At 43.3% G+C, this 14,520-nt stretch overlaps 1 protein-coding gene across 7 annotated transcripts in view; it reads left to right on the forward strand.

Annotated features, from left to right (window-relative positions):
- Positions 1–14,101, forward strand: part of LOC138743494 (serine/threonine-protein phosphatase 2A 55 kDa regulatory subunit B beta isoform) — a 220,026-nt gene extending 205,925 nt beyond the window's left edge. For 6 of the 7 annotated variants that reach the window (XM_069898969.1, XM_069898972.1, XM_069898968.1 and 3 more), the window contains 2 exons: positions 3,436–3,527; positions 4,649–5,985. In XM_069898969.1, the coding sequence (XP_069755070.1) occupies positions 3,436–3,527; positions 4,649–4,928 (372 nt within the window). In that variant the 3' untranslated portion in view covers positions 4,929–5,985. Of the gene's footprint in view, positions 1–3,435; positions 3,528–4,648; positions 5,986–13,429 lie in introns of those variants that run through there. The other variant, XM_069898973.1, reaches the window with a different exon arrangement.
- The last annotated feature ends 419 nt before the right edge of the window (positions 14,102–14,520 follow it).

Consider the following 14,520-nt stretch of genomic DNA (forward strand, 5'->3'; position numbering starts at 1 on the left):
AATGTAAGCATTTAAGTTGCCTTCCTTACCACTGACTCTACTTGCAAGTTAATCTTGAGGGAATCTTGTGCAAGTCCCTCTGCACCTCTGATTTCTGAACTTGTTGGCTGTTCAGAAAGTAGTCCACTCATTTATTCCTTCCACTAAATTGTATGATCATACACTTCTCTACACTGTATTCATTGTCCAATCTCCTAACCTGCCTGAGTTCTTCTGCAGACTCAGTGCTACCTCAACACTACCTGCTCCTCTTCCTATCTTTGTTTCCTTGGCTTTTAATTTTTTATTTAATTTGGACATACAGCGAGGAAACAGGCCATTTTGGCCCACAAGCCTGTGCCACCCAGTTACATCCAATTGACCTACAAACCCCAATACGTTTTTGAATGGTGGGAGGAAACCAGTGCACCCAGAGGAAACCCACTCAGACGTGGGGAGAACATACAAACTGCATACAGACAGCGCAAGATTCAAACCCCCGTTCTGATTGCTACTGCTGTAACAGCATTGCGCTAACCTTTACGCTAACCATGCCTCCCTTTTGCCCTTTTTTTACATGATTGAAAGTTGAATTAGGTGACTACAATTTTTAGCTATTTTTGCAATACTCCAAAATTTCAACAAGTCACATACAGCCAAAATTCACCCTGGTACGGTCGAAACGTCTCCCAAGTTAGTTATGAAGTTCACAGGTCCAGGCGCTCAAGCCAGAGTGGCCATTGTAGTATTGCCACACTGACCACGAACCACCTCTAAGCAGAGAGAAACAAAATTAATGTTCCATGCCAGAGCTCTTCTACTTTCTTCACAGACGTTGCCTGACCTGTTGAATATCTTCTGGCTTCGCTGTTTTAATTTCAGATTTCTGGTCTCTGCAGTTTATGCTTTTCGGTCGATTAGGTTACACTCAAATGCCAGCACAAAAACACTCTCTGGGCTTCCATACAGGGAGACTACACTGAGCTTGGAAAATCTTTTGATTGGCCATATATATATAAATATTCCTCTTCACAATTAAGATAAGTTGCTAAGATAAATTAACTTCTGAAATTTGATTCCATCGATGACACAAAGTCGGCTGGTATTTGGAATGAGCTGCCAGAGATGGGCCCATTTGTAATATTTAAAAGATAGTTGGGCAGTTACTGGGATAGGAAATGTTTGAGGGATATAGGCTGATTGCAGGTGAATGGGACCCCTTGGAGGGACGATCTGGTCATCATAGATGAATAAGGCTGAAAGGTCTGATTGTGTGCTGTAAATCTCCATGGCAATGATTTAATTTTATTGGAAAAGACATACCATTGGTACAGAGTCTACCAATGTAGACAATTGATTTGTGAACTGAAGGAACTCGGTGTGTTGAACTCACCCCACTGAGTTCCCCCAGCATATTGTTTTTCACTCCAAATTCCAGCATCTGCAGGTGTCTGATATGTTGACATGGTATAGAGTAGGGGTGGCCAAGCTTTTAATTTTTAATTTAGACATACAGCACAGTAACAGGCCATTTCAGCCCACGAGTACATACCGGTTAATTGAGCAGCACAGATTTATGGGCCAAAGTGGCCTGTTACTATGCTGTATGTCTAAATTTTAAATTAAAATGTTGCCCATAGAGGCTACAGTTTGTCCCCAAATACTTAGTATAGCGAGAATGGTTCTTCTGTGAGCAGATCAATGGGTTATCTCTAACATTCATACAGATATGTAAAGAGTACAACTTACAGAGCAAGGGAAAATAATGAAAAAGAAGATCAATGAGCAAAGGCAGCTTGAGGGGCTTGTGGGATTCACTCAGGAGCCTCATGGCTGTGGGGAAGAAATGGTTTCAAAGCCTTTTGTTGGGTGCATTCACACTTTTGAGCCTTCTCCCCAGTAGAAGGAGGGAGAAGAGAGTGTGTCTCAGGTGGGATGGGTCCTTCAGGATGTTGGCTGACTTTCCAAAGCAGTGGGAGATGTAGATGGAGTCGCTGGAGGGGAGGGAAGTTTACATGATGTTCTGAGCTGCCTTCACCACCTTCTGCAGCTTCTTCCCATCTTGAGAAGAGCAACTCCCACTCCACGCTGTGATGCACCCAACATGTCTCTCTCAGAAGCAGAGAAAATCATTCAAGGACATTTTGAAAGCCTCCTGAAAAGACGTAATCTCTTTGCTGACCTGTGGGGCAACCTGGCCTTTGGCCATTCAGTGGTGGAGGTGAATGCAGGATGGCCGTGCAAATCCAAATTCTTTTCATTGTGAGCCAACAGAAAACTTTGCAGAAATAGCAGAAGGATCTTAACCTCCCACCACCTATCCACCCAATCTGTCATGCACGAGTGCATCACTCTGACCAGTAGACACAAAAGTAGGTTTGGAGCAAATTATTATCCATTCCAAGGGATTGCAGGAGAGGAAGAAGGTAATGAATCGGAAATTGATGTGTGGGCAATAGCTTCTGGCAGTCAGGAATTCAAGTACCAAGAAATTTACATTAAATTGAAAGGTCCCAGGGGGAAGGGTGATTGATTCCAAAAGAGCATGGGGATCTTGGAATGAGTTACCAAAGAAAGCCTGTGAAGGACTCTAGTTAACTGTTTGCTGAATGCATTTGCTCTGATTTCCTCAGAGACTGAATTAAATGTAATATTGAAGAGATGGATAATTAGGGTTGAGTCATGAAACAGGATTGAATTTATAATTACATTGCCCTATTTTTAAAAATTCTTAGTCCTGTCCATTGAGGGCACAAGACAGTATGCTATAAAATGATCTGTCACAATGTAAGGTTGCAAGTTAAGGAGTTAGTTGAAACGGTTTGCCTGTCCAGACTCAGTTATGGCTTCCTATTGAGTTAGCTGATCTATGCTGGCCTATAATCAAGTACCATGAGTAGTCTCAGTGCTCCTGGATTAGAGCTAGCATGGCAAATGAATGTCCAGGCAGGAAGTGGGTGAGTGCTGTGTGTGTGTGTGTGTGTGTGTGTGTGTGTGTGTGTGTGTGTGTGTGTGTGTGTGTGTGTGTGTGTGTGTGTGTGTGTGTGTGTGTGTGTGCCGACAGTTCACATGTGAACACTGCCATGCATAGCAAGAAGCTGATGTGGAGAATGGTGGTGGAACGAAGTAGGTCACACAACTAGTCCCCCAGCAAATTCACCTAATCCAGTGCACAAAACTGCTGGAGGATCTCAGCAGGTCACGCAGCATCCATTAAAAGCAAAAGACAATTGGCATTTCAGGCCTGACCCCTTGTTCAGTAGTCCTGAAGAATGGCCCAGGCCCAAAACATCAACTAGCTTTTACATCCTATAGATGCTGCGAGGCCTGTTAAGTTTTTCCAGCACTTTTGTGCACTGCAGGAGACCCCAACATCTGCAGAATTTTTGTTTGCCGACTTTCAGCAGGTCCTTTATGCCACTCGTTCTCAACCCCCTTCCTTAATTATTCATTTAGGTGCATGAATATCTGCGGAGTAAGCTGTGTTCCCTCTACGAAAACGACTGCATCTTTGACAAGTTTGAGTGCGTGTGGAATGGTTCTGACAGGTGAGTTATCCTTTGATCTGCTTTCCCTTGAGGTGGTAACCGTAAGGAACAAGGAAGCACTTGTATCCTTTACTCTTTTTTAATTTAATTTTTTTAATGCAGACATACAGCACGGTAACAGGCCATTTTGGCCCAAGAGTCCATTCCGCCCAATTTACACCCCATTAACCTCCACCTGCAGTATGTTTTGAATGGTGGGAGGAAACCCACGCAGACACTCCTTATAGACAGCACAGGATTCAAACCCCAGTTCGGTCCTGATCGCTGGCACTGTAAAGGTGTTGCACTAACCGCTACGCCAACCACGCCTCCTTGGGTTGGAGCTGCTTTTGTAGGTCAAATTACAATGATGTCCGCTACACTAATACAGCATGAAAGAAATTGGAAATGGGGAGCATTCTCAAGGAGTGCCTTTTGACCAAGAGATCCCACATCCTGGCAAAAATCTGAGAACCCCAACCCAAAATGCTGACTGTCCATTTCTCTCTGTGGACCTGCTGAGTCCTCCCCCCCCCCCCAGCTTCTCATTATTTGCTCAATATTCCAACATCTGTAGTTTTTGTGCTTCTAATTGGCATCAATATTGCTCTCCAATTTTCATTATCTCCCCTCCCTTCCCAGTCTCTCTCTTTCTTTCATTCCTCCATCTCTTTTCCTCCAGATCCCCACATCTTTCCCTTCCTCCTCCTATAAGGGAGCATCTTTCTTAGCTCTCTGCCCTGCCCTTACATTCCCACCGGCTTCGACCTCCTTCCTGTCAGCCTGTGCTCCTCCCCCTCCCCCCCCCCCAACCTTTTTAATCAGGCTTCTGTCTGGTTTTTGACACTCCACTCCTGCAGAAGGGCTCAGGCCCGAAATGTGGACTGCCTTTTGCTTCCCACGGGTGCCGCATGACCTACTGAGTTTCTCCAGCATACTGCACTAGACTCCAGCATCGGTAAATTTTCTAGTTTATTTCCACCAGCTACACCAACTTGTATGAGGAGACCGATTTCTACCTGAGCTTGCTCTGTGGACACCAGATTGACAGGCGATCTCTCAAGGTAGAGGTGTTTCCAAGGAAATGCTAAACCCAGCCTCACGTTCCTCTGTTTTATTTCCTCTGTCTGCCTGCTCCTCAGTGTGATCATGACGGGCTCTTACAACAACTTCTTCAGGATGTTCGACCGCAACACGAAGCGAGACGTCACGCTAGAAGCGTCACGGGAGAACAGCAAGCCCAGAGCAATCCTGAAACCCCGCAAAGTATGCATGGGTGGCAAGAGGAAGAAAGATGAAATTAGTGTTGACAGTTTGGACTTCAGTAAGAAGATTCTGCACACGGCATGGCACCCTTCAGAGAATATCATAGCAGTCGCCGCCACTAACAACCTCTATATATTCCAGGACAAAGTGAACTAGAACATTTATTTGACTTGTCACCTTAGCACTGCATACAATTAGACTTCAAATTATTATTTTTCAAAGGAAAACCTGCCCTCTGGAAATTAACCCAAACAATGTTTTTTTTGTCTGGTTGTCTGTCTTAATGAATCTGTGCAGTGCCTTTTGGTGTGTGGATTCGGAACTCCTCTGATCTATCTGTTCGAGAACAAATGGCTTCTATTGGTAGGACACTGAATTTCCATCTAATTCTTCTGGCTTTTTAAAGGTGTAAATATTCGACACTGACATGTATATTTTCTTTTCTTTTCCTCATGGGAAGGGGGATAAAGTTTTATGTTCTGTGTATTTTATCGTCAGCTGTCAATGCCTTGGACATGCTTATCCAATAAGTTATTTGCACCTATTGACAGCTGCTTCCAGAGAGCATCTGATTTTAAAGTATATGTTTTTTTTCCCCCACAAATTACACCCTCCTTTTTCTACGCACACTAGGATCGATAGTAATTTTGCTTCTCTGCCAGCATAATGTAATGAATAGAGTTTAATGAATCAGGGAATTTTCAAACACAATCCCTTCAATAGAAGTCTCTCATACTTGTGAATCCAGCCGAGCAATTTTGTAGCTCAATGTAAAAAAGAGCAACTTACATTGTTGAACAAGCAAACTAGAAAGCATTTAACTGTACCAATGCCAATTTGAAAATGTAATTGTAGATATTTAAAGCCCTGAGGCTCTCAAGGCTTTTGTAGGTAGAGTTTTTCAACTTTTACAACTCTTATGGTGGGAGTAATTGCATATAATGACTCAAGAAATTTTACTTTTAAATTGTCTCCTAATTATGTCAGATCTCAAATTGCCTTTACACCTCATCCTCAGCTTCCCAATGGTGGAAAGATAACTTCTTTAAAATGTCTTCTGTTAATGCTGTCTTGACAATTTCCTGTTACCTCAGTTTGATACTTGTGGAGCTAGGCATATTATGTGGAGTGTCTGTTTCTGGTAACTAAAAGGAGTATTAATTTCGACTGACGCTATACCAGAATAAAGCTACCCTGTTCTCTTTGCATTGTTCGAAGGAGTGGCTGGGTATGGGAATTATTTTTTTAATATTTATGTATATGACCAATCCTCAAACATTTACTTTCCCCAAAACTTTTGCTGCAGTGATTGAAACTTAAGGAGATTTAGTGCTGTCACCACGTAGCTCAGTGGTTAAGGGAGGGGTTGTAACCCTGCAGACCAGCAAGGAGTCATGTCTTGATTTGTGTTCATCTCATCCAGATCCATAACGATAAGTTACTGCCCTCCCAACCACACCCCCCCCCCCCCAATCCCTCATTAGGTGAGGATGGAAAAGAAATCTGAAAAAAGGTCATGTTCAGTGTGCAGTAGCCCTTAGGAGAAACTAGTCTTGCAGCCAAGGGGGTCTAAGAGCAGGATAAGACTTTGAAATGCTGGCCAATGTTTACTTTGGTTCCTTCATGAAGAATTCATTGAGCCAGGGTAGAGGCTGGTGGGATCCCTGGCACACTTTGAACCATGTGACAGAGAGGTGGGGGGAAATCACATTCAGAAAAGGGAAAAACCATTGTCTTTAAAATGAATTAAATAATTTTACTAAAACAATCTCAGAATCAAATGTCAAGCATAAACACTAATTAGATTCACCAAAAATTATTAAAATTTGCAGCAAGTTTTTTTTCAAAGGTTCCACGAAAATAAAGGTGCATATGGATCTGTTTATGTTTCATAAAATATGGTTGAAATGTTTATTCTTAAAATGTGACTGTTAAATTCCACACCACATGACCAACCAACTAATCTGAAAGGCAGCTCACTAATTCTTAATCCAATGAGATTTATATTTAAAACAACGTTAAGCTTTTCATTGGACGACTCTTTTTAGAAGAAGGATTAGTTAATGATTGCACTAATATTTTCCGAGGTTTGGACTGAAGATCTGCCTTTATAATGACAAAAGCATTAAGTGGACTTCAAAGCCACACTGACTTTCTCCCATCCAGGTTGGAATGACCTTATCCTTTACAATAATCTATTGCAATGTGCCTGTTGCAATTACCACATGGTTCATCCCGTCTTGGTGACTTTTGAATGATAACCATCACTTGTAATGTAATTAAACCGGCGAAAAGTCACTAGCTCCTATACAAGTCACTAGCTGAAGTTTGTTAAACACTCACGCAGCGTGCGACTGAAGTTAAACAAGGAGGTCTGCAGATGCTGGGATCAAGTGCAATACACAGATGTGCTGGAGAAACTCAGCAAATCGTGCAACATCCATAGAAAGAGCACCAATGTTTCGGGCCTGGGCCCTTGGTCAGGTATACCAAAATGTTGGTTCCCCTTTACTTCCTACAGATGCTGTGTGACCTGCTGAGTTTCTGCAGCACATTTGTGTACTGTGCTGCATGCTACCCTTTGGAGATTGGTCAATCAATAGTTAGCCATGACATTGCCGGAAATCCGGGTTCCAATCCAGTGCTGTCTGTAAGGAATTTGTGCCATCTTCCTGTGTCTGCATGGGTTCCCTCCAGGTGCTCTGATTTTCTCCCTCCCTACATAAATATACAGGGTTTGTAGGTTAATTGGTCTATTTAGGTGGCATAGGCTTATGTGGGCTGGAAGGGACTTCTGTCGTGCTGGATGTCTAAATTTAAAATTAATTTATGTGCTGCACCCCCTCCATTTCACTGCCCAGAGTCCAGCTTCTCTTCCATACCCATTGTCCCATTGATGATGTTTCACTTCACATCACTAAATCTTCCAGCTGGGAGGGGGGCTCATTCAATAGAGTGTGGGCATTGGAACGATATATTTATTTTGCCCCACCACCCCACCACCTCACACCATGTAGAACAGCATTGAGGCCATTTAAAGCGTAAGGATCCATGCTGGTTGATAGGCACAGAATGGAGTGAACTGATTTGCATCGCAAGATAACAAAGCCTCTAGCCCCAGAGTAGAGTGTTATTCAACTGTTTATTGTGAGGCTCCCTCATTGAAAATGTATGAGTGGAAGGTGATAACCACTTTCTGGTCATTGTACATTACTCCAGAAGCATGATTGGCACCACCCAGCATGACCAGAGCTGGCTAGCTGAAGTTAAACAGAAATATACCCAGATGCTGGGATCGAGTCCAATCCACAAACGTGCTGAAGAAACTCATCAGGTCACTTAGCATCTGTAGGAAGTCAAGGGTAACCAGCATTTTATGTCTCGGCTCTTTGTCAGGTTTATGCAAAAACAGGCAGGTAAAGGGTGGGAGGAAGGGGAGGAGGAGAAAGAGTCTCTCTTTCCCAGTCCCTTCTTCCAGCTCCCCATCTCCTTCCCTTCCCTCTCCTATCAGAGAGTTACCCTTTCCTCATTACCTCAGCTTTTTCTCTTTCTGCCCTCCCACCTGTATCCATCCTTAACCTCTTATGTGTTAGTCTGTGCTCCTCCCCCTTCCACTTCTGCTGTCCTCTCCTCCTCCTCCTTTCCCTCATCTTTTTACTTAGACACCTGCCTATTTTTGCTTATATCTGACAAAGAGGCTAGTATTGAAATCTTAGTTACCTGTTACTCCCTATGGATGCTGTGTGGCCTGCTGAGTTTCTCCAGCACTATTGTATATTGCATTGTGACTGCCAAGCTTAGGGTGCAAGGTTAGATGTGCACCACATTGCATCCTTCCCTATGCTACATTAATTGTGGAGAATTGCAATGGAAATTAAATAATGTTATCTCAGGATATTGATGACCATTAATGAACAATTAGGCTTTTGTGGCCCATGGCCAGACTGGGAGTCCACCAAAGCAAGTCCCATCCTCAAACAGCATACAGCATGTTGGAGGAACTCAGTGGACCAAGTAGCATGCATGGAAGGCAATAGATGGTCAACATTTTGGGCCATATCTTGAGTTCCTCCAGTATTTGTGTGTAGCTCAATTTTTCTAGCATCTGCAATCTTTCTTGTTTGCCTCCTGTCCACAAACATTTTATTCCTTGGCATCTGCCCTCCTTTACCAAATTAGCTGAGGCTCTTACTTATCATTATCCCATGTGATTCCTTCCCTTCAATAGCCCTTATCAAAATGCTAACAGCCACAGTTTTCTGTGGTTGAGATTGGATGGGGCTTGGACAATCCTTATCTCCATGTTGTCTCACCTGACCACCCACTCTCTCCTTCCATCCATAACCTTATCTAGGGAGGACTATGGCAAGCTATGGTCTAGGTGCAAGTCAATGGGACTATGTGGAATAATAGTTTGTCATGGACTAGATGGGCCAAAGGGCCTGTTCCTATGCTGTGGTGTTCTATGGTTCTAAAGTTCCCTCAACTCAGCCTTTTACCAAATCAATAATCTAACCATCAGGCCCAAATCCCAACACAACCTCCTGACTCAAGGTTTGGCAAGGTCTTAGGCATTGCAGATGTTAGCAGCAGGAGTTCCCCAATCAAGAGGGCTACTGGAAGGCTGTTCAAGGACCATGCAACACACTCATCCAAAATAACAATTTGAGTTTCAAAGTAATGGTCTGTTGAGTGAGTCTCTCATGCCACATCTTGCCAAGATGTAGTACTCAGCTCAAAGAAATAATGTGAGATGTTGAAATCACTGATTCACGGCATCCCTGGTTAAACTTGAATTCTTCCTCACCTCTTCTCACTTCCCCTTCGACATATACCATTATCCATCTTATTTTCTTTATCATTTGTTCTCCGGCCTTTACTACCTCTCCTCACTTGTTACTTGTTGAGATGTTCATGTCCTACCATGTTTTTTTTAAGAATAAATCCCACAGTTTCACTTTTTATTCCACTTGGCTCGAACCAATTGGAAATAACATTCCATTATTCTTCAAAAAATGAGCAGTTTTGTTGTATGCAGAATCTGTGCTGGTGAAACCTATTTTTTAAGAAGCAGAATTTAAAATCTGAGCACTGCATTGGCGCCCTTGAGTCTTGCTGCACAATATTCGAGTATTTGATCAGTTTATTTTCAATGAGCCAACCCCATTTAAATGCTGGAAGTGTGGTATGAAGACAAAGTGATTACCTTCTGATTTTTGTCAGTAATTCCTTCTGAATTCAATACATTTAAGATTGGTTCCTCAAATCCAAACACAATAGACCTCTACTTCAGGGACCAGTGCCAAAGGACACTGACCCACGTTTGTCAAGAGTCATCGTAACAGATTCCAGAGCCAAGATACAAGGCGCCTGTCTGCCAGCTCTCTAATCAGTGGAAGAGATCGTGTTCAATGCCATATACTTGTTTCTATAAATGTACAACTAAAAGAGCCAGGGATCGGTGGAGGAACTGGACACTTTCAGTATTTTCTTTTTAAAGGAAGACACGAGTGAATTTGCAGTAAAAATGATTCTGTTCTGTATTACAATGTTTTTTATTGCATGCTAATTTCCATGCGGGAGGGGTGAAAAAGTAGGGGGGAAGTGGGAGGGTTGTCATGGATGTGTCTAAGGTGCCACCCTGAGCTTTAGGACATGCTGTGGCTGTTTTGTGTTAGGCCTGATAAAAGTGCTTTGTATATTGGGAAAGGGAAGGGCATTTGGGACTGGCTTCTTTATTCTAAAGGGCAAACAATTCAGCTGGTGTACCTTTGTCCTTGTTACTGTCTGCTTTTCTTAAAGAATAAACTGCAGCGAAGGCTGCTTGACGAAGCGCGAGAGTTTCAATGTTTTGTTCCGGTGAAAGGACTTTGCCCTGCCACCTCTGTGGCTGTAGGAGAAGGAGGCACACTGGTGTGTTGGAACCCTCTTCGTCAGGAAGAACTGTGCAGTTAAGTGCAGCTGTGTTGCCAACTCTGGATATGCATTCGGAGAAGTCATCATATGACACTATAACTGTCTCATTCCACCATCCCCACACCCTTTCATCCTCATTAGTGGTTACTCAGCCCATGGCAGTCATAGGGTCATACAGCAAGGAAACAAGCCCTTCAGCCCCACTGGCCAAGTTGCCCATATGAGCCAGTCCCATTTTCATGCATTTGGCCCATATCCCTCTAAACCTTTCCCATCTATGATCAATGGCTTTTGTACATTACAATTGTTCCTGCTTATGGAACCAAAGACCACTGCAGCACAGAAACAGACCCTTTGGCCCATCTAGTCTCTAGTGAAATATTATTCTGTCTTGTCCCATTGACCTTCACTGGAATCATATCCCTCCATACCCCTCCCATCCATGTACCTATCCATATTTTTTAAAATGTCTAAATCGAGCCTGCATTCACCTCTTCAGCTAGTTCCTTGCTCTCACCATTCTCTGCATGAAGGAGTTACCCCTAATGTTCCCTTTAAACATTTCACCTTTAACCCACATCCTCTCATTCTTGTCTCTTGACGGCACGATTAGTGTTGTGGTTAGCACAATGCTGTTACAGCGCCAGCGATCGAGACCGGGGCTGGAATCCTTCGCTGTCTGTAAGGTGAGGTACATGTCTGTACGTTCTCCCCATGTCTGCTTGGGGTTTCCCCAGGGATTCCGGTTTCCTCCCACCATTCAAAAAAAATTGCACCAGGGGTGTTAGTTAATTGGGTGTAATTGGGAGGCACGGACTTGTGGGTCGAAATGGCCTGTTACTGAGCTGTACATCTAAATTTAAAATTTAAATTTAAAGTAATCTCAGTAGAGAAAGCCTGCTTGCATTTACTCCATCTATACTCATAATTTTGTATACTTCTTTCAGATCTCCTCCCCTCATTCTCTTACTCTCCAGGGAATAAAGTCCGAACATGTTTAACCTTTCCCTGTAACTCAACTCCTCTTATAGATCTTCTCTGCACTCTTTCAATCTTATTGATATTGATAGCTTTCCTGTACTTAGGTGATGAAAACTGCACACAATTCTCAAAATTTGGCCTCACCGATGTCTTAAACACTGCTTCTCCTACTTCCTCTGGAAGCTCGCACCATGTACTCACCACCCTCTGCGTGGGGAAGGTGCTCCTTAGGTCCATTTTAAATCTTTTCCCTCTCACCTTAAATCTATCATTTCTAGTTTTAGACTCTCCTATCCCGGGAAAAAGGTTGTGGCTATTTACCTCATGATTTTATAAATCTCAATGAGGTTATTCCTCAATGTCCTACGCTCCAGGTACAAAAGTCCCAACCTATCCAGCCTTTCATTATAACTCACATCTATCACGTCTATGCCAATTGAAAAACCAGCAGACCAAATCATTACCCAATTGGGTGATTCTTTACTGTTTACCTCTTTCCCCAACATCACTTTTATTGGATCTAACTCACATTTTTAATGATCCCATAATTTTTCCCTACACTGTGTCCTGAAAAATTACTCAAGATCAAATCACACCACCTTGAGAAAGTTACTATATTTATTTCATGGAGTGCAGAGTGCTTTGGGGGGGATCTTGAGGTTGTAAAACGTGCTATGTTGGTCTCCTCCATCATTTCACAGTTTTTTTTCTTTTAGAACTATAGAACATTGCAACACAGAAAAAAGGCCCTTCAGCCCTTCTAGTCTGTGCTGAACTATTACTCTGCCTAGTCCAACTGACTCCATCCAGTCCCTATTCCTCGGTACTCCTCCCATCAGGGGTGCGGTGCTAATTTTTTAGGTGCTGGAGATCATCAAAAATGGCACACGGAGCAGCCCCCTGAGGTGCCTGGAGTGGCCCATGAGGTGGCTGGAGCTGCCCCTGAGGTGCCTGGAGTGGCCCATGAGGTGGCTGGAGCTGCCCCCTGTGGTGCCTGGAGCGGCCCCCTGAGGTGCCGGAGCAGTGCTCTGGTAGAGCTCCGGCAGCACTTCACCCCTTCCTCCTATCCATGTATCCATCCAAATTTTTCTTAATTGTTAAAATTAACCCCGCATTCACAACTTCAGCTGGTAGCCCATTCCGTACTCTCGCCACTCTGTGTGTGTGAAGAAATTCCCCCTAATGTTACCGTAATCTTCTCCCCTTTCATCCTTAACCCATGTCCTCTGTATCTTCAGTGGAAAAAGCCTATTTCCATTTACTCTATCCATATCCATCATAATTTTGTATACTATCAAATTTCCCCTCATTCTTCTGCATTCCAGGGAATAAAGTCTTCACCTGATTAAACTTCCCCTGTAACTCAGTTCCTCAAGTCCCAGCAACATCCATTCTCTACTCTCAATTTAATTGATATCATTCCTGAAGTTAGATGACCAAAACTGCATGCAATATTCCAAATTTGCCCTCACCAATGTCTTCTACCCTTTCATCTGCATCCACCTATTATGACCTCTTGTTAGTTTGTGCTTCTTCCCCTTCTCCTCTCCTCTCCTACTTCTCCTTGCCCTCAGTTTTTTCATTCTGGTGTCTTCCTGCCTTTAGTACATTCTGAAGAAGGAGTCAGGCTCGAAATAGTTACCCTTTACTTCCCGTGGATGCTGCGTGACCTGCTGAATTTCTCTGTTTGTATATTGCACTCCACCCCAGCATCTGTCAACTTTCTTGTTTAACTCTGTAAATACATGTCTTTTCTCAAGTCTAGGAAAAGATTTTCATAGATCTCCTAGTTCTGGGAGGAATGATAAAGTCGACACAGCTGGTGCTGGGATTCAAGATGCTATTAGGTCTGACTTTTGAAACGAAGACTTTCCATTTGTACAGAAGAAACAAAGCACAAGCCATAAGATTACCCTGCCTCATGTTTATGCAACTTGATGTTGGAGGTGGCAGCTTGAGATTCAGAGAGTGGACCATCAACCCAAGGAGATATTTTCACAGTGACCTTTGCAATCGATTGCCAAAGGGCCAGGTCCATCAGACCACAAGCAAGAAGGTTTTAAACATGACTGCCAAACAGGAAAATGTCTGTCATCAACCTGCAGCAGCAGCAGTGGGACAAAAAAATTGATCAACATTGCAGGTTGGAAACCTTCACGGACACACAACATCAACCATTCAGTTTGCTTGACCCGCTGAGTTCCTCCAGCAGATTGTGTTTAGCTTCCAGCATCTGCAGTCTCAAATTCAAGTTTATTATTATCCATTTGTACAAGTACAACCTGATGAAACAGCATCCTTCAGTCCTCAGTGCAAAACATGCAGACACTACCAAACAGTACACACATACAGACAAGCATGTATGCACTATACATGCAGTACATGCATATAGAGTACACATGAATAAAAATAAATAAATATTATTTTCTAAATAGTTGACTGTCGAAGGACCATTGATTCAGTTGTTCAGCATTCTCACTGACCGTGGGAAGAAGCTATTTCTCAGCCTGGTGGTTCTGGCTCTGATACTCCTGTATCTCTTTCCTGACAGGAGTAGCTGAAAGATACTGTGTGTGGGGTGGTAAAGGTCTTCAGCGATCTTGGTAAATCACATCAATGGGGGGAGGGGGGGTTAGAGACCTCAGTCATCCTCTCTGCAGTTATTATGATACCATGGATTGTCCTCTGATCCAATCCTCTACAGCAACTGGACCACACTGTGATTCAGCCAGCCAGGACGCTCTAGATGGAGCTCCTCTATAAAGATGACAGGTTGGTGGCTGGTAGCCTTACCCGCCTCAATCTTTTCAGTATATGCATCAGTGTTGCACCTTTCTGACAAGTGTCCAGG

This window comes from Narcine bancroftii, chromosome 9 (assembly GCF_036971445.1).
Source record: "Narcine bancroftii isolate sNarBan1 chromosome 9, sNarBan1.hap1, whole genome shotgun sequence".
NCBI lineage: Eukaryota > Metazoa > Chordata > Chondrichthyes > Torpediniformes > Narcinidae > Narcine > Narcine bancroftii.